At 48.9% G+C, this 24,008-nt stretch overlaps 1 protein-coding gene across 27 annotated transcripts; it reads right to left on the bottom strand.

Moving 5' to 3' along the window:
• Positions 1-385: 385 nt before the first annotated feature.
• On the bottom strand, positions 386-23,544 carry LOC146757879 (class II histocompatibility antigen, B-L beta chain-like). 27 transcript variants are annotated; one of them, XM_085519003.1, is made up of 11 exons: positions 22,214-22,335; positions 16,703-16,838; positions 16,056-16,320; positions 15,376-15,490; positions 14,875-14,943; positions 14,482-14,541; positions 13,618-13,689; positions 13,166-13,258; positions 12,922-13,032; positions 12,467-12,614; positions 11,180-12,178 (listed from the first exon to the last, which is right to left on the bottom strand). In XM_085519003.1, exons 7-11 carry the CDS (start codon positions 13,619-13,621, stop codon positions 12,061-12,063), a joined length of 474 nt encoding a protein of 157 aa, XP_085375129.1. In that variant the 5' UTR covers positions 13,622-13,689; positions 14,482-14,541; positions 14,875-14,943; positions 15,376-15,490; positions 16,056-16,320; positions 16,703-16,838; positions 22,214-22,335; the 3' UTR covers positions 11,180-12,060. The 27 variants fall into 27 exon arrangements, 18 of the variants coding, with proteins under 18 accessions (XP_085375124.1, XP_085375122.1, XP_085375126.1 ...); XR_014935500.1 differs by lacking the exon at positions 15,376-15,490 and having other exon boundaries at positions 16,056-16,154; positions 22,214-22,547; XM_085519007.1 differs by lacking the exons at positions 15,376-15,490; positions 16,703-16,838 and adding an exon at positions 15,522-15,620 and having other exon boundaries at positions 16,056-16,154; positions 22,214-22,549.
• Between the last annotated feature and the right edge of the window lie 464 nt (positions 23,545-24,008).

Below are 24,008 nucleotides of genomic sequence, written 5' to 3' on the forward strand. Positions count from 1 at the left end.
TAGCGTGGCCAGCAAGAGCAAGGAGGTGATCATCCCCCGTACTCAGCATTGGTGAGGCTGCACCTCGAGTGCTGTGTTCAGTTTTGGGCCCCTCACTACAAGAAAGACATTGAGACCCTGGAATGTGCCCAGAGAAGGGCAACAAAGCTGGTGAGAGGTCTGGAGCACAAGTCTTATGAGGAGCAGCTGAGGAAGATGGAATTGTCCAGTCTGGAGAAAAGGAGGCTCAGGGGAGACCTCACTGTATTCTACAACTTCCTGAAGGGAGGTTGTGATGAGGTTGGGTTTTGCCTTCTCCCAGGTGTCTCACTCCAATTTATAGGAGGGAGGCAAGGTTCATTGATATATGTATACCCAGCGTGTGATTAAGAAACAACGGTTCAAATGTTGGTCTGACTAGTTTATTATAAGTCCTAGCCGTTTAGGGAGATGGGGAAGGGAAGATGGGCGATGGGAAATATAAGCAAGGAGTATCTGTAGAGAGCAAAAGAGATAGCCACCACCGTGGGTCCAGCCAAGGTATGTAGTAGGTCCGTTGATCTCAGGAACTCGTCTGATCACTGTGGGGGATGGGAGGAGACCATGAAGCTCCACAGCAAGCTGGTCGAGAGGTTCTTCTGAAGAGGTTTTCCCCTCAGAGAATTCTGTGTCAAAAGTGTCTTTGGGAGTTTGTCTCCAAAGTCTCTAGTTTAATGGGGGCCTTTTATCCCCCATTTCTCTGTTCTTTTTTCTTCTTTTCGCTCCTGGCCCAACAGATAAACGAGCAGGAAGTGGTGCCTTCTTTGATATCCACAATTATTATCACCTTTTGCAGTGGTCAGCTCCTTCAAACAGCACCCCTGAAAAAGCCTGCTTGTCTTGCTTCTGCTTATCTTTACAATCAAAAGCAGAGAAACCCTCCAGGAGAGATTGTGAGGATCTCCCTGGACTCCAGAACAGGTCAAAAGCAGACTGAAGATGCAGGGAGCAAGGAAATGTGTCAGGAGAAAAGGCAGAACCCAAGTGCTGAGAATGAAAAAATCCTTGAAAGGAATTCCAGCCTTGTAAGCCACCACTGTGTATACTCGGTGAAGAGACTGTACAAGTGTTCAGATTGTACAAAAAGCTTCAAATGGAAATCCCATCTCACCTGCCATCAGCGCATTCACTCAGAGGAGAGACCCTTTAAGTCCCCTGATTGTCCAAAGAGCTTCAAAACCAATTCCCACCTCATGGGCCACCAGCGCATACACAAAGGAGAGAGACCCATTAAGTACTGAGTGTGGGAAGGGCTTCAAATATAGTTCTGTACTGCAGCACCATCAGCGCTTTCAGTACATGACAGCAGTTTACAGAGTGGTTCAGCCTGGTTCCATGACTGATGCAGCAGGAGGACCCACGAACCCACACGCCAGAAAAGGGAAAATGGGGAAAGGAAAAAGGGCAAAGGGGAAAAGGGGAAGAAGAAAAAGGGGTAAAGGGAAAAGGGTAGGGAGACAGGCCTAACATCAAAACAGTGGCAACAGTCTGAGAAGGAAAGCAAAGTTACTAAAAAAATATATCAGAATGCGAGGTAACACAATATAATACAATGTAATTGGAATTGAAGTTAATAAATAAAAATGAGAGAGTGTTTAAAAGCTGAAGGTCTTACTCTAATTCTGAAGGCCAGCACACATGCTGCCAGGATGAGCAGAAAGGGAAAAACAATATAAACTGTATAAAACAGTATAAACAGTATAAAACTGAATACAGGCTGCAGTTGGAAGCCAGTCAGCAGATAGTTCACTGGATTTTCTAGGTAGATCTCATAAGCCCATATATGATCCTGAGCAGACCTTATAATTAGTTCTAGTTAATCATGAGTCCCTTCCCTTTGCACTCATTTGTCAGTGGCAAAAACAAAAAGGGGGAAAAATGGCCCTAGGTTTGGGAAATGCCACTGACGACAGGATTGGATTTCAAGCAAGGAAGCAGTTTCCTAGTTCTCCAGGTTTCTTTCCAGGGTTTTCAGGTTTTGGCCCTGCGGCAGGTATCGTGGTTGCCCCCAACGCTCCAGCAGAGCACCTTCTGGCTGTTTTGGAATGGGTTTTCCCACAGATTCAGCCTCGTAGTATTGTGCAAACCCAAATGGAGACATCAGGAGAGTTGATATGCAAAGGCATGACCAGAATAGTGGATGTTAGTGGCAGGGAGCCCAACTCCATTAGTATACCGATAGCATAGGAGGACTTTGAGTGGTGCCTTCGAAATTCTACCCCTTTGCAGATGAGCTTATTAGGCTGTACAGGACAAGTGAACTTGCGGCAGGTGAAGGGTACACTGTGGCAGGTTTCCTCACGACTCACGTGGGTGGCCAGGCTGAAGGTCAGGGAGAAACTAGTAAAAGGGAGCACAGTATTCATGGGTGCAGGCAGATGGTCTCATAGGGGCACTTGCCCTTGGCAAGAAGGGGGTTGCTGGTATCATAGTATCATCATAGTCATCATAGTCTTGTGCGGGTTGGAAGGGACCTTAGAGATCATCGAGTCCAGCCCCCGGCATTCGAGCCTCTGTGTAGCAAAGCGGCACTTCTACCACTTGCGCCACAGGGGGGATTCGAACTCCGGGCCCCAGTGTTGCAAGGCGGCATCCTTAACCACTGCGCCACCGGGGCACACACCACAAATGTGGTGTTTGCACATGATTAGGGGGCAGCTGGGGACTCACTGCAGGTACAGGAATTGGCTGCTGTTCATTGGACATTGCTGACTTGGCTTGAATACCCGGTCAACACAGTCACAGATTTGCTATATGTAGCCGGGGTTGTGCAATGAATTGAAAGCGCCTTCCTTAATCAGGAGAAAAGCACGTGGCTTCAAGAGTTATTTTGCGCTTCTCACTCAGCAATTAACTGTCATACAGTGGAGTGTTTCATGATCCATATCCGAAGTCACCAATGGAATAGAGGGTTAGGTGAAGGAAATGCATGAGCTGATGCATTGGTCAGTGCTGTAGTACAGCCCCCTGTTAAAAGGCGTGACATTCCCACGAGATGTTTCACCAGAATGATCGAGCGCTTTGGCGGCAATTCATCCTCACACAGGCAGAGGTTGTGGGGATAATTAAGGCATGTGGTCAATGTAGTCATCACGATCCCAGGATTGGTATCAGGATAAAACCACAGGGGCTAAAGGCTTTAGAAGTATGGCAGACAGATGTCACACCTGTACCATCTTTTGGTTGCCTGAAGTATGTGCATGTCTCTATAGACACATATTCAGGGCTTCTGTGGACCATTGCTCTTTCTGGAGAAAGAGGGCTGCACGTGTGCAAACATCTCACAGCATGCTTTGCTGTAATGGGGGTGCCACAACAAATAAAGACCGATAACAGTCCTGGGTACACTCCAGTTCCTTTTATCATGGGGGGTGGAGCATGTTACAGGGATACCCCACTCTCCACCTGGGAAAGCTATCATAGAAGAGCCCATCAACTCCTGTAGGGGCAGATAGAGAAATATCTGGAAATACAGGACTCACGGGAGAAACTCATTATTATTATTATTATTATTATCATCATCATCATCATCATCATCATCACCACTCAATTTCCTGAGTATTCAGGACAACAGCGCAGATTCTGGTATCGTTATTATTCATGGGACAGGGTTATGCCTGTGTTTCCATCAATCATGGGCCACAGTGGGTCCCAGCGTGATGGACAAAAGCACATCCCTGGCACCATGCTGGTCCTGTTGGGCCTCCTGATAGGAGTGTCAGCGATTCATAGGATTGACCCTTGGGCCAATCTCTGGGTAATTTGGGCTGATGTGAATAATATGCTGGAATTCTGTTCAGCCATGGCATCAGCCACTGATCTGTTCTGGACATGTTTAATTGGCATACTTTTTCTTAATTCAGATGTGCTTCTAATACGTGGAAGTAGAGTTTGGCAGGGAATTTCGGCTAATGTGGAAGGAGGTCCTTGCTATTTAGGGAAGTTAACCAGTGATCACAGTGAATCAATTTATAAGTCAGTTAGTTACCTTAAGAAGTGCATGAGGAAAATTAAAGGAATATTAGTCCTATAGACCAGTGGTTGACTTCAGTGTTTATAGACATTCCGGCTTGAATCAGAGGCATAATCAAGGAGAGTTTGCATATGCTGTTGATTCTGTTATTGATAATTGTTGTTTGTTGTATTGTGATCAATATTGTGGGTTGCTCAAAAAGAAAAAGGGGGACCTGTGGAGATGTTTTTTGATGGAATGGGGCCACATGATTTGATGCAGCTGGAGCTGAGCAACACAGTATACCAAGAGGCTACTTGAACTGACCCATATGGGAGTTAATGAGGAAGTCTGGCAACAGCCAGTCTGAACTGGATGCCTAGGGGAGTAATCAGGTCTCAGCTGTGTTTGATTAGCACAGTAAGAATGTACACCTTGTTGTAGGGAATGTGGGTTTTTTATTTTCTTTTATTTTGCATAATAAAGCTGGAAGATGGTTATCGCTATATTAGTGCCAGTCCATTATTCTGTCCACCTAGTTGTAGGCACTTTGAGAGCATCTCCCCATCCATTCACCCTGACTGTCATTGCTGTCTCCCCGCACCACCACCACCACCACTGCTCACCTTTCTTACTGTGCAGGAAGAGGAAGAGACCAAGCACCAGGCAGATGAGCCCCAGCACAATGCCCCCGACACCCATCAGCAGCTTGCTCCTGCCCTCATCCACCAGGGGCTCTGCAGGGACAGGAAGGGGGACTCAGGTTATGAAGGTCAAGCTCCCCCCACATCTGGACAGGGGCTGGGGACTTACCCCAGAGCTGGGTGATGGGCAGCCACAGGCTGGCGTGCTCCACCTGGCACACATAGCTGTCCCCATGTCTTGGGCTGGTCTCCAGCACCACCAGCACCTGGTAGGTCCAGTCCCCATTCTGGATCACATCTGTGGACACCACACTCTCTGTCTCCTCCTGCCCGTTCTGGAACCACTTCACCTCAATCTCAGGCGGGTAGAAGCCTGTCACATAGCAAGCCAGCCGGTCGGTTTGGGGAAGGGAGCCCGACTGCAGTGCAGAGATCCTCACTTTGGGCTCTGCCGGGGGAGAGAGAGGAGAGTGTTGGGGACAGGCTGTGAGAGCACTGCATGTGCTCAACAGTGCTGCACCTATAACAAGCTCTGGGGACGCATGAACTCGCCTCTCTTCTTCAACATCAAAGGGGCCACTATCTCGTAGTTGTAGTTGCAGAGCATTTCCACCGCAGCCCTGTTCTTCTCCAGCACGTCCTGCTGGCTGTTGAAGAATTTAGCAGAAGACTCTCCCAGGACTGCATCGGCCACAAAGAGACCAACATCGCTGTCAAAGTGCACGTACTGCTGCCGGTTGTAGACGTGCCTGACCAGAAACCTCAGCCGTTCGGTGCCATTGAGGAAGTGGCACTCAATTGTTACACTCCACTGGAAAAATGCTGCGGGGAGAGGGCACTGTCAGGGAGCCCAGATGCCCCTCGAAAGAGCCAAAAGCCCCGTCCCATCCTCTCTCCGTCCCGGCCCCCCCACGCTCACCACAGCAGCGGTGCCGTTGGCGCCGGCGTCCTGAGCGCCGGAGCTCCGAGCGCTGCGCACGGGGCTGACACCGGGAGGGACCACCCCGCAGCATCCCCACACCGTGACTCACCCGAGGGCCGCGTGCTAGCGGCCAGCCGTGCTCCCAGCGCCACCAGTGCCACCAGCACGGCCCCAGCCACCAGGACTCGGCCGCTCCCCATGGCTGCGGTCGGAGGATGAAGGGCGCCGGCAGCCCGCGCCGCTGCTCTGGAGCAGTGAGTGCCTGGGCCGGGCGGCATCAGCCGTTTCCAGGCAGATCTCCATTGAGGGTACTTCGATCAGCCCTGGCACGACAGCGCTATCCTGTGTTGGCATCCGTGTGTCTGTCTTCTCCGAGGAATGCTCAGTGCTGCTGCTCTGCCTGGGAACAGCCGTGTCACTCGCAGGGCTCCACCCACTGGCTGAGCCCCACGGATGGCCCCACGGTCCCTCCATGGCATTGCCGTGGTCATCCAGTGGTCACCCCGTGGTTTCACCATACTCACGCCACAGTCACTTCTTCATCATCCCATTCTCACACTATGTTCTCCTCATATCTCTCCTGTCATCTCCACATGGTCACCTGAAAGAAATGCCACTGTCTGCCCATTGTCTTCTCAGTGTCACCCACTATTTGCTCCAGTGCCCTCTTGCTCACACCACTCTCCCCTGACTGATCCACAGTTCCCACAGTCCATTCATAGTGAACTCATGATCATCCAGTGCTCTCACCATGCTCATCTTTTTTGCCACCCCATGTCTGCTCCAGCACTCAAGGGCAGCTGCCCATTAAGGAGATGTGGAGGGCAGCATTGGGATGCAGACAGCATTTCATTTCATTTCATTTCATTTCATTTCATTTCATTTCATTTCATTTCATTTCATTTCATTATTTCATTCAATTTCTCCACCCCCTTCTGTACTTCATGGTGGCCAAGTATAAGAGGGAGCCCTGTGAGGCAGCGCTCTCACTATAGACCAGTGATACCACCCAGCCCTGCTGCTCACTGCTCCCCATCATTTTTCTGTGGGACACTCAGTTGCTTCCTGTACCACTCCCCAGGCTCTTCCCATCCTTTCCAGTCTGTGGTCACTCTATGGTCATACATGTATCATTGCATGGTTAATTCATGGCCACACAGTATTCTGCCCATGGTCTCTTCATGGTCACCCCATAGTTCACAGTATCACAGTCTCGTGCAGGTTGGAAGGGACCTTGGAGATCATCGAGTCCAGCCCCCGGGATTCGAGCCTCTGTGCTGCAGAGCGACGCTTCTACCACTTGCACCACAGGGGGATTCAAACACCCGGGCCCCAGTGTTGCAACGCAGCATTCCTACCACTGCACCACCGGTTCCTTCATTGTAACTTCATGGTCACCCAACAGTCGCACTGGTGTCACTTGGGAGTATCCCAAGATACTCCCATAATCACCTCTTTGTCACCCCATTCTTACCCCATTTTCCCTCATCTTGAGATCCCACTGTAAACACTTCACATTCTCCCATGGTCCCTTTTGGTCATCAGCAGTTGCCCTCATGGACCTCCCAGACCTCCTAGCACCGTTGCACAGGGCCACAAACACTGCAGTGAAACAGGTCAGCAGTGGGGCCAGGCTGTCTCCAAGCACCTTTCCTCTGACCAAGCACCCCAAGGACAGGTCCCACAGAAGGGGATGTGTGGGTCAGGATGGGGATGTGGGGCTATGAGGGCACATGGGATGCTGCCCTCTCATTGCAGCAGGCTCCTCTGGCTATGGGCACCATTCATCTGCGTGACCTTGACACTGAGAACGGTGCCTGTGATGATGCCAACCATGGCCATGGCCAGGCCCAAGGTACACACCAGAGTGTCAGTGCTTTTGGAGGTGAGCAGGAGCAGCTGGGTCTTTGAAGTGCAATAAGGGATCACAAGGTGACCACTGAGTTATAACATGGGGGGAGATGGGGTTTGATTGACTGACAAAGAGGAGATTATGGGATGGGTAGTTGTGGAGAGACCCTTAAGTCCCCCAGTCTTCCCTTCACAGTGACCTCACTAGTGTGGGCAAAGCCAAAAGCGACAGGATTCTTCATCTCTGACACTGTGGTGGTGAGCACTCACATGAGGGCCAGATGCAGTGCCCATACAGGGAAATGCCCGGACATGGCTGCATACACCCAGACATGCCTGCACATAACTTCAGTAAAGACAAGGATGGACTGGCCACTCAAACTTTCCTCCAAGAATGGGGTGTTAAACATATTACAGGCACTGCTCAGTCTCCCACTGGACAAACTATCATTGAGCACACTCATCAAACATTGAAATCCATTCTTACTAAACAAAAAAGGGGGAATATGGGAGGCACACCACAACAAAAATTATGTAAGGCTTTGCTTGTGCTGAATTTTTTGAATTGTGATCGTGCATATACAGCTAATGTGGATTGTCATTTTGAGGCTTCCCTAATGCTAAAGGAACAGCCTATGGTTAATGCTTGGAATATGGCCACAGGACTTTGGGACAGTCCCCTACCACTGATAACTTGGGGTCGTGGATATGCTCGTATTTCCACAGGGACTGGCCCTACGTGGTTTCCAGCATGATATGTTTGGTCTCATTTGAAGGCAGAAAATAGCATCCAGCCTTTATAATAACTGTGATTGTGTGCCTCTTACTTAGTGGTACTGCTTTGTAATTTGTTGTGTTATAGATAATATTAGTAATGGTTTGACATAGTGTGTGATTTTCTGTGTTACCAATGTAGTCTCAAGAATTAGAGTTTTAGGCATTATCCAGGTTGTTGTGAGCTTCTTCTATTTTAGTAATAGATCAAATGTGTATTAAACAGGACTTGATGTAATCAGTGCTAGAATCTATGGGAATAGCTTTTTTAATGTATTAGTACTGCTTGGTTATGATGTTATCAGCCTATTAATTAGCTTTTCTTAATTTGCAAAGACAAAACCTGGAAAGGAATCCCAGGCAAAGGGATGACCCTGTATGAATGAATACCTCTCTTACATCCAACTAATTGGGATTTTTAAAATATGACTATGCATCACTTGAGACAAAAGTGCATGCAAATAGAACTAAATTTGATAGTTTATTTCATTTTCCAAGCGGGTGTTCCACTTGGGCTCTGTATCACGCACTGGCCACACGGATATGGTGCACAACTGGAAGAAATCCTTCAGACCCTGAATGCAGGAGAGAATCTGTGGTGAGTGAGAGAGGAAAGGTGCCCTTTGAAGCAGGGGACGCCCTGTTGGCACTACCTGTCGCATCCACCACCAACACGGTTTGCTGTTTCTCAAGGGTCAGTAAGTAATAATGCCCCTAGTGATACTCTAGTACATTTGTTCCTCTAAAACTGGTTCTATTTGATGTGCTACCTCATAAAATTGTGTGATCATTAATCAATTATTAGCTCAAAAGCATGGTTATGAGCATCCTAAAAGCATTTGCTGCACAAATTTTAGTGGTCATTAAAAATCAATATATCAGAGTATATGAAAGTTGAAGACTTTTCCTAACTAGTTACAGAATAACACAATGGGACCCTCAGGGATTTATTTCCAGGTTGCAGAAACTTAGGTTGCAGAGCAAACATGTCTGTTCTTTTTAGTAGTCTTAACAGTAATGTTGTTATGCTGTGTTTGACTTGTCTCTTTTTTCACTTTTAGAGCATTGTTAATCGAGGTCTTGATTGAGTTATAGTGGTTATGTTATTAATATAAGTAGTGTTGTTATTCTATAGGTACTAGCTTGGTAATTAATAAAAAGGGGGGAAATGTGGTAATACAAGAAGAATTTTACAGAGCAGCAGCCATGGATCAAGATAAGGACTTCACAGAGCAGCAGCTGCGGAGTAGGATAAACAGTATGAGAAACAAGGACACCTCTAGGATAAGAATGAATGGCTCAAGACTTTGAAGGGGGGTTTTAGGGTTGTTATTGCAGTAGCTTTCCTCCAATTAGGGTGTGTGATTTTTTGGACGCCCTCGTCTGTCTGCTATAAAAGTATGGCTTTTCGTGCAATAAATGGACGCAGCTATATTTAACCAGATTGGTGTGTGGCTGTTTGTCCCAGCACGCTGACCTTTTGCCTTCAGGTCCGACAACACTAAATGTATAGCAGAGGCAATTTCACCTACTCAGACTGTATTAAGTGACAAATCCTTTCTACTGGGAAATCCTCTGAGGTGCCAGTCATGCTGTAGCATACAAGCAGCTCATCTGAGCTTTTTAATGATTTATTAATGGAGTCAATTTGGTAGTTTTAGCACTGGTTATCAGAAAGGCACAGTTAGCAGTGTTGATGGTGCAGTATAACATCATAACACATCCTTGCATTGTACAGCATGTTAGACTAGGTCTTCCTTGACTAGACCTAAGTCTTGTTTTAACAAGCAGATGACTGCAGTGAAAGGAGATTCGTCCTCTGCCCAATACAGACGTTATCATAGGATGCCCTTAAGGTTCTTGATCCCATTTAATGCAATGTCATGTCACTATCTTCCTTCAGGTAATGCCATTAATCAGCATGATGTGATTTGTCACTTCTGTTGATGACACGCAGCTCTGTGACTTTCCAAAGCCTAGCGTTGCATACACTGTTACGCTACTTCAAACACAGTGAATTATAATGAAAAACTGCTTCCACTCGAAGTCAGGTCAAAGAGATGGTCTGTTAACAGGTCAAGGCAATTCAGAACAAACTGCTCTTCTCCAAGCTAAATGACTGACTGAGACAGCACTAACAAAGCAAATGCCAATAGGGCCATCACCATACTTGGACAAAATGATGGTACTAGAAGAACTGGAGAATGAAGAGAGTGAGGAAGATATGTACATAGGATTGTACCTTAGAAAAGAATTGCAGAAATCAACAGAGTATAAAGAAGAAAAGGGGGGAATTATGACAGCTGTGCCATGGGGAAGATTCCAAAATGGCACCTGTGCTGCTGGGAGTGGCATTCTGCATAGGATGGAGGGGGCTGGAGGACAGGCCCAACACATCCCTTGTCAAACTGGTACCATTTGCATGCTGTTGCACAGCCATCCCAGCTGTGTCTCCTGACCTTCCTGCCAAACCTCCACTTCAAAGTGGGAACAAGCTGCAAAACCATCAAGGATTGGCCCCATTGTCTCTGCATACCACCAAGCAAGGACCTGCAATGCCCAGGCAAGACAATGTGCCTGGCAGTGCAAAGCCAGCCCATATGTGGGCAGATGGCAAAGAGCCTGTGGCACTGTGCACCGACAGCCCTTGCCTGCCCAGGGCTGCGTGTGGAGGGCGTTCCCCACTGCAGCCCTGCCCGACAGTCAGTAGGGGTGTGCGCCCATGATGGCAGTAATGAACAAACTGCTGCTTCACAAAGATCTTGGCCTGATTAGAAATCTTTGAGTAATGCTGTTACAGCAGACAGAATGTGATAAGTGCAAGTAGTCTCCTACACTTCACATCCTTGCTACTTCATTCTGGGTGTTGTCGCTGAGCAGCATCTAACACAAATTCTGCCCTGGTCAGCTGGCTGCCTGAGCTTGAGCCCTGATGGCAACACCGTGACGTGAGGTTAGTATTGCTGTTTTCTCCTCGTCAGAATACTCTGCCTTTTGAAGGAAGCAGCTTCTTGGTTATTTTGTTTTGTTGTTGAATTTTATTGAATTAATTTACAATATCTATATTCCATATAGTTATAGATGTTTTGAATATGATCATTTGTGGTGCTGAGAATTTTTGTAGAAAAGCTATACTCAGTTCAGAAGGTGTAATAAGGATGTTAAAGAAAGAAGCCCCTGTTGTGTTGACCAGTGATGATGCTCCCACCCCCTGACCAATGGTGGAGAGGGGCATGAAGAGAGAGGTGGTGCTGGGGGGATCTTGGGGCTGCTGGGCCTGTCATACTTCTCATCGGATGATGCCCTCAAACTGACACCCTGCGGGGGCTGCTCCATCCTTCTGAAGGATGGTGAAGGGAAGTGGGAGGTTGGTGACAGTTCCTGGGGGAGGCAGGGGGCTGCTGGGCCAGTTGGCTTCCCCCAGGCAATGGTCGTCTGTCTGTTGGATGATGTTCCCAGGTCTATACTCTGCTGGGGTCACTTCCATCCCCTGATGGATGGTGGAGGGGAGGGTGAGGGCAGAGATGGTACTGGGGGCTGACAGGCCTCTCAAGCTTCCCTGAGGCAGTGGCTGCCCGCGGGTGACGCTCTGAGGGAGCCACTGTCAACCCCTGAAGGATGGTGGTGGGGGACAGGAGGGTGGTGTTGATGCCATGGTGCTGCTGTTTGGGTGCCAGCCGATGACTGCAAGCTTCCAAACCAGCTGGGTCCCTCCTGTCCCCTGAAAGAGGTGTTGATGCCCAGGGTGGATAGGGGCTGCTGGGCCTGATGTACTTCCCGGGGGCCATGGAGCCTGGGCTGGTGGGCTACGGGGGCTGCAGTGGGGGCAGCCGAGCCCTACATCCATCAGGCCTGGCAGGGGCTGCTCTGGTGGTGCTCTGTGGCTGGTGGGCAGATCGTCACTGCACAGGCACCGGTTGTTCGTGCCCCGTCTTTTCTATCTGGCGCCTCGAGGCAAGCATCCTGTTTGTCCAAGCATGAGCAAGACACAGGAATACAGCATCTTCAGCAAGGCGCCTACAGAGAGAGAAACGTGCTGAGGGCACAGGAGAACCCCCTGCTCTCCTTCCTCACAGTGCATGATAGAGCCACCCTCAGCTCCCGGCCTGTCTCAGGCCCAGCAGTAAGAACATGCAGCAGGAATGGCGAGGCCAGTTAAATGTCTGACAGCATCAATCTCAGACAGTGTTAGGCAACAACTAACTGGCTTCTCTATGCTGCTTTAACTAGAAATGCCTCCTGGCTCACAGGAGCCCTATAGTAAAGAGGGGGGCAGGGTGGGGGTGGGGGTGAACAAGAACTCACTGGTTTATCTGCCTGCGTTGCCGGATAAGACGATAGCACGAAAACATTGCCATCAGCGTGGTAACGAAGATAGCTACACTGAATCCCAGGCAGTACTTCTCGATAAAATTATCTACTGCGGCATTTGCATGTTCCTCACCATCCGCACCTGGAAAAACAATGTGGATCTGTTTCACCAGCTGCTGCTTTGAGTGACATGGACAAGAACAACCACAGGAAGGATCCCGCTCCGGGCTGCTGTTGTGCCTGGTGGCTCAGGGGAAGCACAGCAAGCTCTGGAATGCGGGGACTGTGCACAGGAGGTACTATGGAGGGTCCTGTTTCCTCTCCTTATCTGCTGAATGTGGTTCTGGTGGCCTAGTTCCCAAAAGGACAAAGTTCCTAAGTCCCTGGGAACTGGCTGCAGTGGGAGGGGAGCAACCTCTAACCAGGAAGCCACTATGAGCGGCCCTTACCTGGAGTGACAGTTGCTGTCTGCATGGCCTCTTTTACTCTCAGGGGGACAGTCAGTGTGCGAACTCTGCCGTTCTGAAATGCAAGCCAGCGCATAGGTGCTCCACCTGTCTCTTTAGAAAGGAGGTAAGAGAGTGGGACTGTAAGTAACTGTTTCTCATCAGGAAGATGGTACAGTTTCTCCACATGTATTTCTAGAAATTCAGCTTCACAAGTCTTTCAGGGAACAGATGGAAATACACCTACCACGTGCTTTGTCCTTCATTATTTTCACTAGCAGAGGGGGCAGTGTCTGCAGATGTTTTCCTGTTTCCAGGGCCTCTTTTTGTTTCTCAGGACCTAAACAGAAAGCATTAAGATAACTTTCAGACAAACAAGGTATTAAACTGAATGGTCTTTTCAGTGAAGCCAGGAACGACAACAGCCACCCCTGGGATGCCTGTGGGGGTCCAGCACAACTAAGGATTTAGCACGGCCTTCCCTGGAGGCACTTCTGCAACCAAAGAATGAGAACTTTTCACCACACACCGCAACTTACATAAACGCATAACGGCATCACTGAATGGGACCAGGGCATTGTGCGAGGGCAGGGCACACACACACAGGTGTGCATTCTCACTCACACCTGCAGACATGCCTGGCTGACATTAGGACTGTGAGCTGGCATCTCTCAAAGGAACTAAAATCTCATGACGTACCCATTCGAATCGCTGGGACTTCTGTCCTGGAGCTCAGCTGGGAAACTGGATGCCATTCAACTCCATGAGGAGCTGTCAACAAACACAGACAGAGCAGCTCCTGTCAGACACCTGTTTAGACTGGAATGACAGCACTGCTCCACAGCACTCTCCTCTCCCTGCCACACAGAAGCATCTGGCAAACAGTTGTTGGGTGCCTGCAGTGGCACCGTGACAGTCCAAAAAGAAACCGTGTGTAGAACTGCCTGGAGAATGGAAGGGGGTAGAAGAGGAAGGGCAAGATCTAAAGGCCCTTTCCTTTGGGATTGCCCTGAGGCTCACAGGCTGGATTGTGCTGAGGCTTTGGCAAGGCACTGCTTATAGGCACAGCATCGATGAAAAACATCTCCTGGTGTTGATGCCTGGGGGCAGCTGGGCCTGCCACTCATGTGCCAGGGTGCTGCTGTTTGGGTGCCATGGTATGCTGTGATTTCTCTCTTCCTTAGGGACCTGCAGTGACTGGAAGGGGCTCAGGTGATGACATGGCACCCAGACCTGGGTCAAAAGCTGCAAAGCTGCAGAGAGGCCAGGTGGGCAGTTGGCTGGCACTCAGCAGCTTTCCAGATACTCTCTCCAGGCCATGTAAAACAATCTTCAGAGAAGGCATAGAAGAACATTTGGCCCCTCAAGGTTTTCTTAGTGGGGAGATCTCTGATGTACGGAGACAAAGTCAATGGGATGCTGGGAGCATGCAGCACCCAAGAAACAGTGACTACCCAAGCTTCTCATGGAGAAGAAATCACCAGGCAGTGAAAAGATGAACCCCTCCTGAACTTCCACGGCCAAATTTGAGCAAAGATCATGAGATGAAGACTGGTGACTTACCTCTGGCATCCACCCCAGGCTCAGGGACACGACTTTGCTCTGGAAATGCACCAAAGGGGCCTGCAGGCACAAGAGTGATCAGACACAGGTGAGGAGAGCTTCCACTGCGCACTGGGGTCTGCTTTGTTTTTTTTCCTGCAGTGACCTGTGAGGACTGGCTGCAGGTCAGGGAATGACATGGCCCAAACAGCAAAGGTATAGGAGCAAAGATTGGCAAGGGCCGCCTTCCCACTGAAATGTTACAATTCTCCAAGTAAAAAAGTACTAATGACTGATCTGTGTACGACCTTCAAAGCACAAAGAGACTTGAAAGACCTTTGGAGGTCCTTACGTACCCAAATAAGCTATTACAGCACTAATTTTTCGACTTCCAAGGAAACAGACACAACTTACCTTGGAGTTTCCCCTGAGGCACAAAAGCAGTCTCCTTCCAGTCGTCTGGAGGAATACCAATATCATCATCTAGAATAAAGAACAGAAGAGGGATGTTCCCATTGCATGCTCTGATCTTCCTCTCCCTTAGTGACAGGGAAGGGGCCAGGTAACGGGATGGGAGACTCAGGCCTTGATTGCCAAAGCTATGGAGGGGCCAGGGTGACCTGGAGCCTGGCACTCAGCAGCTTTACAAATGCTGCCTCCTGGCCACGTGCAGCACCCCTCCGGGACCGCGTGGAAGAGCATACAAAGAAAAGGTGCCTGAACCCATCTGGGCTACAGCTGGGGGTCTCTGTTGGGAACCGGGATTTTTCTATGGGGAGCATCAGGCAGCTGGAGCATAAATGCTCATGCTTTTCCCAGCACACATCTTCCGAGTTCTCCCCTAGGACACCCCCAGGATGAAGAGCATGCTCCAGAAAGCATTTTAGGCTCCAACAGAAGGCAGCATCTACTCACTGATGATATTAATGAGAGCACAGCAAACCCCTGGTATTTGGAGGAAGAAAAAAATGCAGAGCTGTATTCATCTAATATGTTCCATATTTGTTTCTGTTAATCACGAATCTTTGCTCTGTGGTAAAGAAAAAAAAAACTCCACTCACCATTAAGAAAAGGGAGAAAAGCAGGCAGGAGACCCAAAGAACCTGAACCCAGGGAGAAGCAGATATTATGCTGAATTCAAGCCTAACCTGTCAGGAGAACTGGAATCGAAAGGAGAGATGAAACTCTGGGGAATGCAACACAGGACACAGAGTGTGACAAAAGAACATTGCTTAAGCTGCAATCTGAGCTCTGCCCGGCTTCCTCAAAAGCAGAAGAGAACGGTCTTCTGCAGGTACTCCCTCCTCTCCATCCCAGTGAGTATTTGGCACAACTGCCAATGCCAATACGTTCCTTCTGCAAATGTCACCGTTTCTGTGAAACCTTTCCAGATGACTCGTGACTAAAGCAATTTCTACTCCCTCATTCCTCAAAACCTTCCCACACAAAAGCCTTCACAGATCAGATGGTAAGAAAGAGGGAATTCTACGGCCACAGCAATAAAGCGCGCAGAAAGCCCATCTGTTGCAGACAGAGGAGTGAGCCGTGCTTAACCAACACTGCTTCAGCGCACGCTTACAGTAAGGCACACCTACCTTGCGCTGGCCACGCACGAAGCTCGTGACGCAGCTCCAGGCGGCTCTCCTGGGGCCCAGCTTCATTTCACGGCCACTCACGATCTGCTGCTGGACATTCTGCAACGGAAAAGCCACCGGATGCAAATCCCATCCCTCGCAGATGGCATCAGACCTCCGCTCTCATGGCAGTCACCACCGCCCTGCCCTGGGCAGCGCTTCCACTGCCCTTGCTCCTGCCACAAGACACCAACGTCTGCTTCTGACGCGGCTCCACCATGGGATCCTGTATGCAATAGAAAAACACACGGAGGCTGCCAGCCACTGCAACACGCGCGCTGTGAAACCCCTGGCACTGCTGAGTCCCAAGAGCAGAGGAGAGAAGCGTTTGCCTGCCATGGACGGGCTGCGGCGGGATTGAATCCTGCCTTCGAATCGGGACACCCCCAGGGAGAGCCTCCCTGCGGACCCAAAGACTTACGGCAGCGCCAACACAGCAGGCAGAAACGAGATGTGCTCCTGACTGCCCGCACTGTTCAAAGCTCCCTCCCTCTCCCTCCCTCCACCCTATGAAGGCAGCCCTTCAAAGCTACCAACACAACCACGCCAAACCGCAGCCCGGACTTGTCCCGCTCACTGCAATCCAGACCCACTCCATCCGTACAAACCTTCATCCACGCCGTTTCTTAACCGGGCCTCGGCACCACCCGGATCTTACAGCCAGTGAGCAGCCGGCAAACGAACGGCCGTCTTCCTCTTTGAAGAGTGAGCAAAGCCCCAAAATGGAGGCAAGGTAACACTTTGCTATAGAAAGGGAAAGGGGAACTTCACAGAAACCGAGACAAAGGGTAACTGCAGATAGTTTACATTTAAAAGTGCAGGGATAGGGGGAATTACAGACACTTAGTCAAAATAAAACCAGAGAAGAGGGCAATAAAGATAAGAAGAAATTGTCCAGAGGCCTCTCACAAGAAGGATTAGATACCCCCGGGCAAGATGATGCTGACATGGGAGAACGATAACAGCAGATAACACCAAGAAGAAAACAGAAGAATTTCACCCCAAAACAACGGCAAGGGTTGCGGGGAATGGGGTCAGGGGAATGAGGGAATGGGGTCATAGGGAATGTAATGAATATGTAATCAAACTGAGGAGGAGACTATTGATTATGTATTAGCTTGACCTATATCTGTAACACACTTTTCTCCTTACGGTGTGCAAGTTTGGTGGAGCTATCCCCCTTGCACCCAGCGCTGCGCAACGCTGGAATAAACATACCTGCTTTATAACCCATCTTTGGATTATAGAGTTTGATTCCGCAAGTCAGTTTGGCACCCCAGATGGGACCCTCTCTGTTCGGCTGCAGGACCAGCTGAGAAGTGGGACGCCTTTGGCGCACCCTGAGATTTCTCGGAAGGACTCCCCTCCCTCATCTGATCACTGCAGGAGGAGACAAGAACCATCTATCGGCGGATAAGGTATGTGAAACTGGGAAACGGGGGACCCATAAGTTGTGAGGAGACGTCCTACGCAGGGCACAGTGGAGTCGACGTGCTCCCCCCAGGGATGTGAGCTCACAGATTTGGTTAGGTTGCCGGCTGGGTTAGGAGGACTCCCTAGGGAGTGCCTACAAAGGGGCCAGTAAGTCGTACGCATGGTAAAAGAGCTATTGCTCACATTCAGGTGATTGCTAATTGGGCAGAGCTTTTCTGCTCTCTTGTACAGGGTGATTTGGGTAATCCTGGGATAATTGGTATCGTACAGCACTGTCTATATAGGTGACCTAAGTCAACAACTAGCACCGGTGTTCTTAACATCTTTGGTTAAGCTTAACAAATGATATATGAAAATGTAATTTTGTTTGAATTTGTTTGTCATGTGAGCGTGGTGTGAGTGAGATGCAGCACAGCTGCGGGGCGAGTGCGGAGTCCTGACCCACGGTTCCCAGGAAAGGACGAAGCGAAAGTTGTCTCCAATACTTGTTTGTCTTTGTTTTAATACGTGTTTATTTTGTATTATTAATTACCGGTTGTTGTAAAGTATGTGGTCATAAGTCATAACAATGCTGTTGTGTCAGAAGTGGTTTTACTTATAAAAGAATACGGTGGTCTATATTAAGTTATGATGGGAAAATCACAGAGCAAAGAGGTCCCTGCGCGCTCACCCCTGGGGTGTATACTGGCACATTGGCGAGATATCGCTGGGGAACCAGGAGGAACCCTGAGCCGAAAAAAATCCTGATTAAATATTGTAATCAGTGGTGGTTGATGTATAAGCTAGAGGATAGGGACAATGAACATATAGAGGGATGGCCGTGTGGAATGAGTATCAACCCATTTATGTGATACTGTGTTCTGCCTGCGAAGAGGTGTAAGGGAGGTGGGTCAGTCAGTGCTGGCTCTGTGGCGAGAGGTTTATAACTGAACGATATGGATTGCTAAGGGAAAGTTATACGGTAGTAAGGGTGTTTATGGAAACTGAAGAACTGTGTTGTTTGATTTGTGGGTTTTGAGGGAATGGGACAAACTGTTTTGCTGGTATAAGAAAGTGTAGTTGTTAATGGCATACGGAAGTATAGTTGAGGGTACGTGGAAGTGTAACTGAGGGTACAAATAGTGGAATAGGGTACAGAGGAAAAAGGGTTAAAGAGAAAGTGAGTTTATCTGTGCTGGCATGAGAACAACCCCCCCGCACCGTTCCCCTGCAATCAGAACTCTCAGAGTGGGAGAGGGAGCCAGGGTCAGAGACTGCTGCTGTAAACAGCAAAGGGGAAGGTGGAGAGGACAGAGCACTGGAAGTGAGAATAGCCTTCATGTGCAGAGATCTGGGAAATCTGAAATCTGGGCAGCACTGGATGGCTCTGGAGAGGAGGTGAAATGTAGTGATTAGAGTTTGGAAAGTGAGAAAGTTTGGGAAGGACACAGGTTGAGGAAGGCAAAAATAAAAACAGGGATGTCAGGTCTGAAGAGAGGTGTACAATAAGAAGAAAACAAACAAACAACAACAACAACAAAAAACAAAACAAACACCTGATTGGGAATCAGAGATGTTCAGGAAATTGAGAATAATAACAGCTGTTACTGCTGTGGTGCTAGAGTAGGGCCATAGGACCCAGGGATCCCCCACGAGGAAGGGGGGGAGGGAGGCTTGAGGAGCCCAGGGAGGGCTCTGCCCCGCTGGAATGAAAGCAGTGTACAAACTGCAATGGGACACTGGTAGAGAAATCCGACCAAGCTGAGTGAGAAGGAATTGTCTCTGATTGCAGAGCTGAACAATGAGAACTTGGGAAGTTTACCCTGGCAGATACACCGATGAAACTGCAGCTAGGGAAGCAGGATAAAGTAGTTCATTTTCTGATGGATATGGGAGCTTCTTACTACCCACAGATGGTTTTGTAACAGTAGTAGGTGCTACTGCCCAACAAGAAAAGGCTTACTTTTGGAATTAATTAAATATAAGCTAAGAAAACAAGTAGGAATACAGGAATCCTTGTACCTGTACCTTACCCTGGCAAGAAAATTAATAAAACTGGAGCTAAGGGTCAAACAATATTGGCTGATTAAGATTTGTAAGTCTGACTATTAACACAAACTGGGAAAAACAATGTTATACCCCCAGGAGCCACAGCAAACTCAAATAAGACACACGTAGGGGTGTGGGCATCAGGGCCAAAAATTAAGCCCTAATACAAGTTAAAAGCAAGAGCTCACCCAGTCAGGGTAAAGTGGTGCCCTTTGAGGATATGTGACTGTAGAAGGATAAAAGAAATAATAGATAATTTTTTTGAGTTTGAATTACTAATTGAATGGGAATCCAAATACAAAACTCCAATTTTGACAATTTGCTAAATTTTCGGATAGCAAGTGCTTTAGTTTGGTAGAAGACATGAGGGCAAGTAATGGAATCGTTGAATGGATACACTCAGTGATGGAAAATCCATGCACTTTATCAACCAAGTTAAGGAATGAATAGGTGGAGTTTACCTTCTGGATTTGAGGGATGTCTCTTCTGCCTGGTTTGGCCAAAGGAAGCCTAAGGTTATTTGCCTTTGAATAGGAAAGCCCTAATAGAGGGAGAAGAGACTCAGTTAACCTGGACAGTGTTACCCAGGGTTGTGAGAACAGCTTAATGATTTTTGAGAACCGGTCAACTCGTGAGCCTGAGACCTGGGATCCTCCATCCTAGGGTGGAACTTCACTGGAGCATGTGGATGCCACAGTGACAAAAGGACTGTGTATAATAGACTGAGAGTTTGCTGAGTCTCTTGGTTTACAGAAAGCACAAATAACTCAGAAATTACAGCTGGACTTAGAACCTTAAGGACTGCCAAGAAAGAAGCCATCTGCTAAGCCCCTGAGCTGCAAACTGTCAAGGAACTCCATACGTTCCCAGGAATGACAGGAGGGTGCTGACCATGGATGGCCAGGGTGCCTGAGGGCAGTGGCTGCACTAGTGCTCAATATTCAAGAAGCCCATAAATCTACACTGGGCCAAAGGATACCAGTTTTAATATCTCATACAGTGTTTACCGTATTGGTGACAGAAAGGGGGACACTGGTTCATTGGTTCTCACCCCAAAGACTCCTGAAATACCAGGCCATCCTGGTAAAGCAGGGTGATGTAGAAATAATTGTGACTAATATTGTCAACCCAGTATCTTTCCTTAGTGGAACTCCCGGAGAACCAGTATTACATGACTGCTTTGAAACAACTGAAGCTGCACATTCCAGCCGGTCAGTCGAACTTGAAGGACAAACCCTTAGAAGATGCAGAAGACACCTGGTTTACCAGCAGCCGCAGTTTTATGAGACAAGGAGACTGTAAGGCAGGACATGCAGTAACTGCTACTGACCAGGTAATCGAAGCACAACCACCAGCTGTGGGGACTTCCCCTCAGAAGACTGAAATAACTACCTTGACAAGAGCTTTCATCATATGGACAAATATGTGTTTGGGTGCCACACGCTCATAGTACCATCTGAAAAGAGCAAGGATTGCTCACACACAAGGAAAACAGCCTGATGTAAATCTATCAATGGCTATTATATGTTGTAAAGGACATCAGAAATGTAACACTGTACAGGAAACAGAAAATCAGATGATAGATCAGGTGGCAGAACAGGCAGTTGAAGAGGGCTTCAATTCCAGACGGTAAACTTAAAATCTCTGAAGCCAAGTCAAAACCTGTAAAATATTCTAAAGAGAACAGGAGTCCAATTAATGATTTAGAAAGGAAGAGAGCAAGCTGACAGATGGGTGCATGCCCAAATGGACACACAGTTATGCCCTTTAGTATTTTATGGAAATTGGTTATAAGGGAAGATAAGAGAATATATTGGGCAAACCAACACTACAAAGTACAGTACCAGTACCAGGAACAGAGCACAAGTGCGCATCACGGGAAAGGGCCTTCCAGGGAAACAGTGGCAAATTGATTTCACAGAACTCCCAAGAAAAGGGGGGGTATCGCTGTATGAAAATTTCTGTAACCTTAGAAACAATTCAGGATGCTGCTGCAGATGCCTGATGGACAATACAAGAGGAGGTATCCTGTTTATCCAAAGTTGCATTGCAACATGGAGTAGGCAGGGATAACACCGATTGGGGAATAGTTTTCTCTGGACCATGGGATAAACTTACTAGTTGCCAAATTTAGGATGACTAAAACAGTTTTTCTTAGTCTGCATCACCTTGCTACTCTTGGTGTATTTTACTTGTGTTGTTATAAGATGCTTTTTGTGTCTGTGCCAGGATACCAGAAGAGAATATGGGGTTTGGAAGAGACATGAGCTGAGACAAAAGGTAGAGAGTGGAGCCTATTTTGAGACCCATTAAGAATCTAGCAGGTAAAAGCCTGCTAGAAGAAATTGTCCGGAGACCTCTGACAAGAAGAAGGATTAGATACCCCCGGGCAAGATGATGCTGACATGGGAGAACGATACCAGCAGATAACACCAAGAAGAAAACAGAAGAAGAATTTCACCCCAAAACAACGGCAAGGGTCGCGGGGAACGGGGTCCTAGGGAATGTAATGAATATGTAATCAAACTGAGGAGGAGACTATTGATTACGTATTAGCTTAACCTATATCTGTAACACACTTTTCTCCTTACGGTGTGCAAGTTTGGTGGAGCTCTCCCGCTTGCACCCGGCGCTGCGCAACGCTGGAATAAACATACCTGCTTTAGAACCCATCTTTGGGTTATAGAGTTTGATTCCGCAAGTCATCTTCCTGCCGCACAGCCCAGCACGGCCGGAGCCGCACCACACGATCCGGGCCGGGGCCGGCTCAGGCTCTGCCTCCAGGCTTTTGGGGCCGGCCGGGTGACTCCGCAGCACAGCGAGACCGTGGAGCCGCCCGGGAGCCGCCTCTGGGTGCCGGCAGCGCCGCGAGCTCCTCCCCCGACAGCCCCTCCGTGCCCCCGCCCCGAGGCCCGACCCCGTTCGCAGCACAGAGCCCGCTCCTCCCGGCCCCGCTCATGGCCGCCATGCCGCCATGGCCCGGAAGTGCTCTCCGCCGCCTGCAGGAAGCACTTCCTGTCACTGGCACTGGCACTGTCACGTGGCTCAGGCCGGGCTGGGGCCTGTTGGGGGGGGGCGGCTGCCGGAAAAGGACCCAAAATTCACGTCTCATTTCGTGTCTTTCCTCTCGCTTTCCTTCCTTTACCTTCCCCTTCCCTTCCTTCCTTCCTCGCCCTCGTCCCCTTCCCTTCACCACCTCCCTGTGTCCATTCCAGTGCCTGGCCACCCTTTCTGAGCAGTAATACCTCGTAGTGTCCAGCCTGAATCTCCCCTGTCGCAGCTTGAAGCCATTCCCTCTGGTCCTATCATTAATGACACGAGAGAAGAGGCCGAGCCCCAGCTCACTACAGCCTCCCTTCAGGAAGTTAGAGAGAGCAATGAGGTCTCCCCTGAGCCTCCTCTTCTCCAGGCTGAACAATCCCAGCTCCCTCAGCCGCTCCTCATACGGCCTGTGCTCCAGACCCCTCACCAGCTTTGTTGCCCTCCTCTGAACGCGTTCCAGGGCCTCGATGTCTTTCTTGCACTGAGGGGCCCAAAACTGAACACAGCACTCGAGCTGCGGCCTCATCAGTGCTGAGAACAGGGGGACAATCACCTCTCTGCTCCTGCTGGCAACACTGTTTCCCATGCAGGCCAGGATGCCCTCGGCCTTCTTATTATACAGCAAAGGAATCCCCTGAAAAGGAAACCACAATATCTGGCAACATGAAACAAAGTTCTGATTCGTAAAAGACTGGCAGCAAGGCCTGAATCTCTTGTGTCATCTGCTCTTGATGTATCACATTAGCACTAGGTGGAATGCAGAAGCTTCCTGAGACGTGATAATCAAAACCTGGTCCAATGCCTTTAAAAAAGCCTTTAAGAGATTACTCCTCCTTGTCTGTTTAAAATAAACTTAGGTAATACAAAAGGTTGGAAAATTTTTGGACAACTCCCCAGGGCCGGGCTTTGGAAGGCCGTATTGACGAGAGTCAATCAAGCTCCGGCTGCAGGCGTATATGTGTGTGCCAGTTCTTTAACACAGTAGAAATCACAACTTGCTGCATGATCAAAATTCTACATGTGCTACTCCTGAACCCCAATGACTTCCAACGGTGTTAAATTACCCCTTGATCTCAAAGCAGAACAAAACAACAAAATGCCACACCAATAGTGAATACATAAAAACAAACAACTCCTTGGGCCTCAAGGGGAGGCTGATGCACAGGCCACGGCTGCCAGCGTGCAGCTGGGCTTCCCAGGGCAAACAGCAACACACGGTGCATCCATCAGAAGCTGAAAGAGCCCTCAGGGAAGAGAGGCCAACTCAAGGGGCTGAGCACGGGACACCCTTCTTCCTGCCGGGCTGCTTCCCCTCCTCTGGTTTCTTTCTGTCAGTCCTCAGAGAGCAAGGAGATGCTCACAGCCTGTCACCAGCACTTACGGGTTGGCTGAAAGGCCACAGGTTGGGAA

Source organism: Coturnix japonica, chromosome 18, assembly GCF_054131305.1.
Source record: "Coturnix japonica strain WE chromosome 18, WE-NBRP24, whole genome shotgun sequence".
NCBI classification, from domain to species: domain Eukaryota; kingdom Metazoa; phylum Chordata; class Aves; order Galliformes; family Phasianidae; genus Coturnix; species Coturnix japonica.

Bases quoted from the DNA above. Each gene is read 5' to 3' on its own strand.
- LOC146757879 (XM_085518996.1), bottom strand. From the start codon at position 5,814: ATGCCGCCCGGCCCAGGCACTCACTGCTCCAGAGCAGCGGCGCGGGCT. The intron at 5,437-5,645 runs GTGAGTCACGGT...CTCTCCCCGCAG, and splicing joins CGCTAGCACGCGGCCCTCGG to CATTTTTCCAGTGGAGTGTA. The intron at 4,708-4,783 runs GTAAGTCCCCAG...CTGTCCCTGCAG, and splicing joins GCCCATCACCCAGCTCTGGG to AGCCCCTGGTGGATGAGGGC.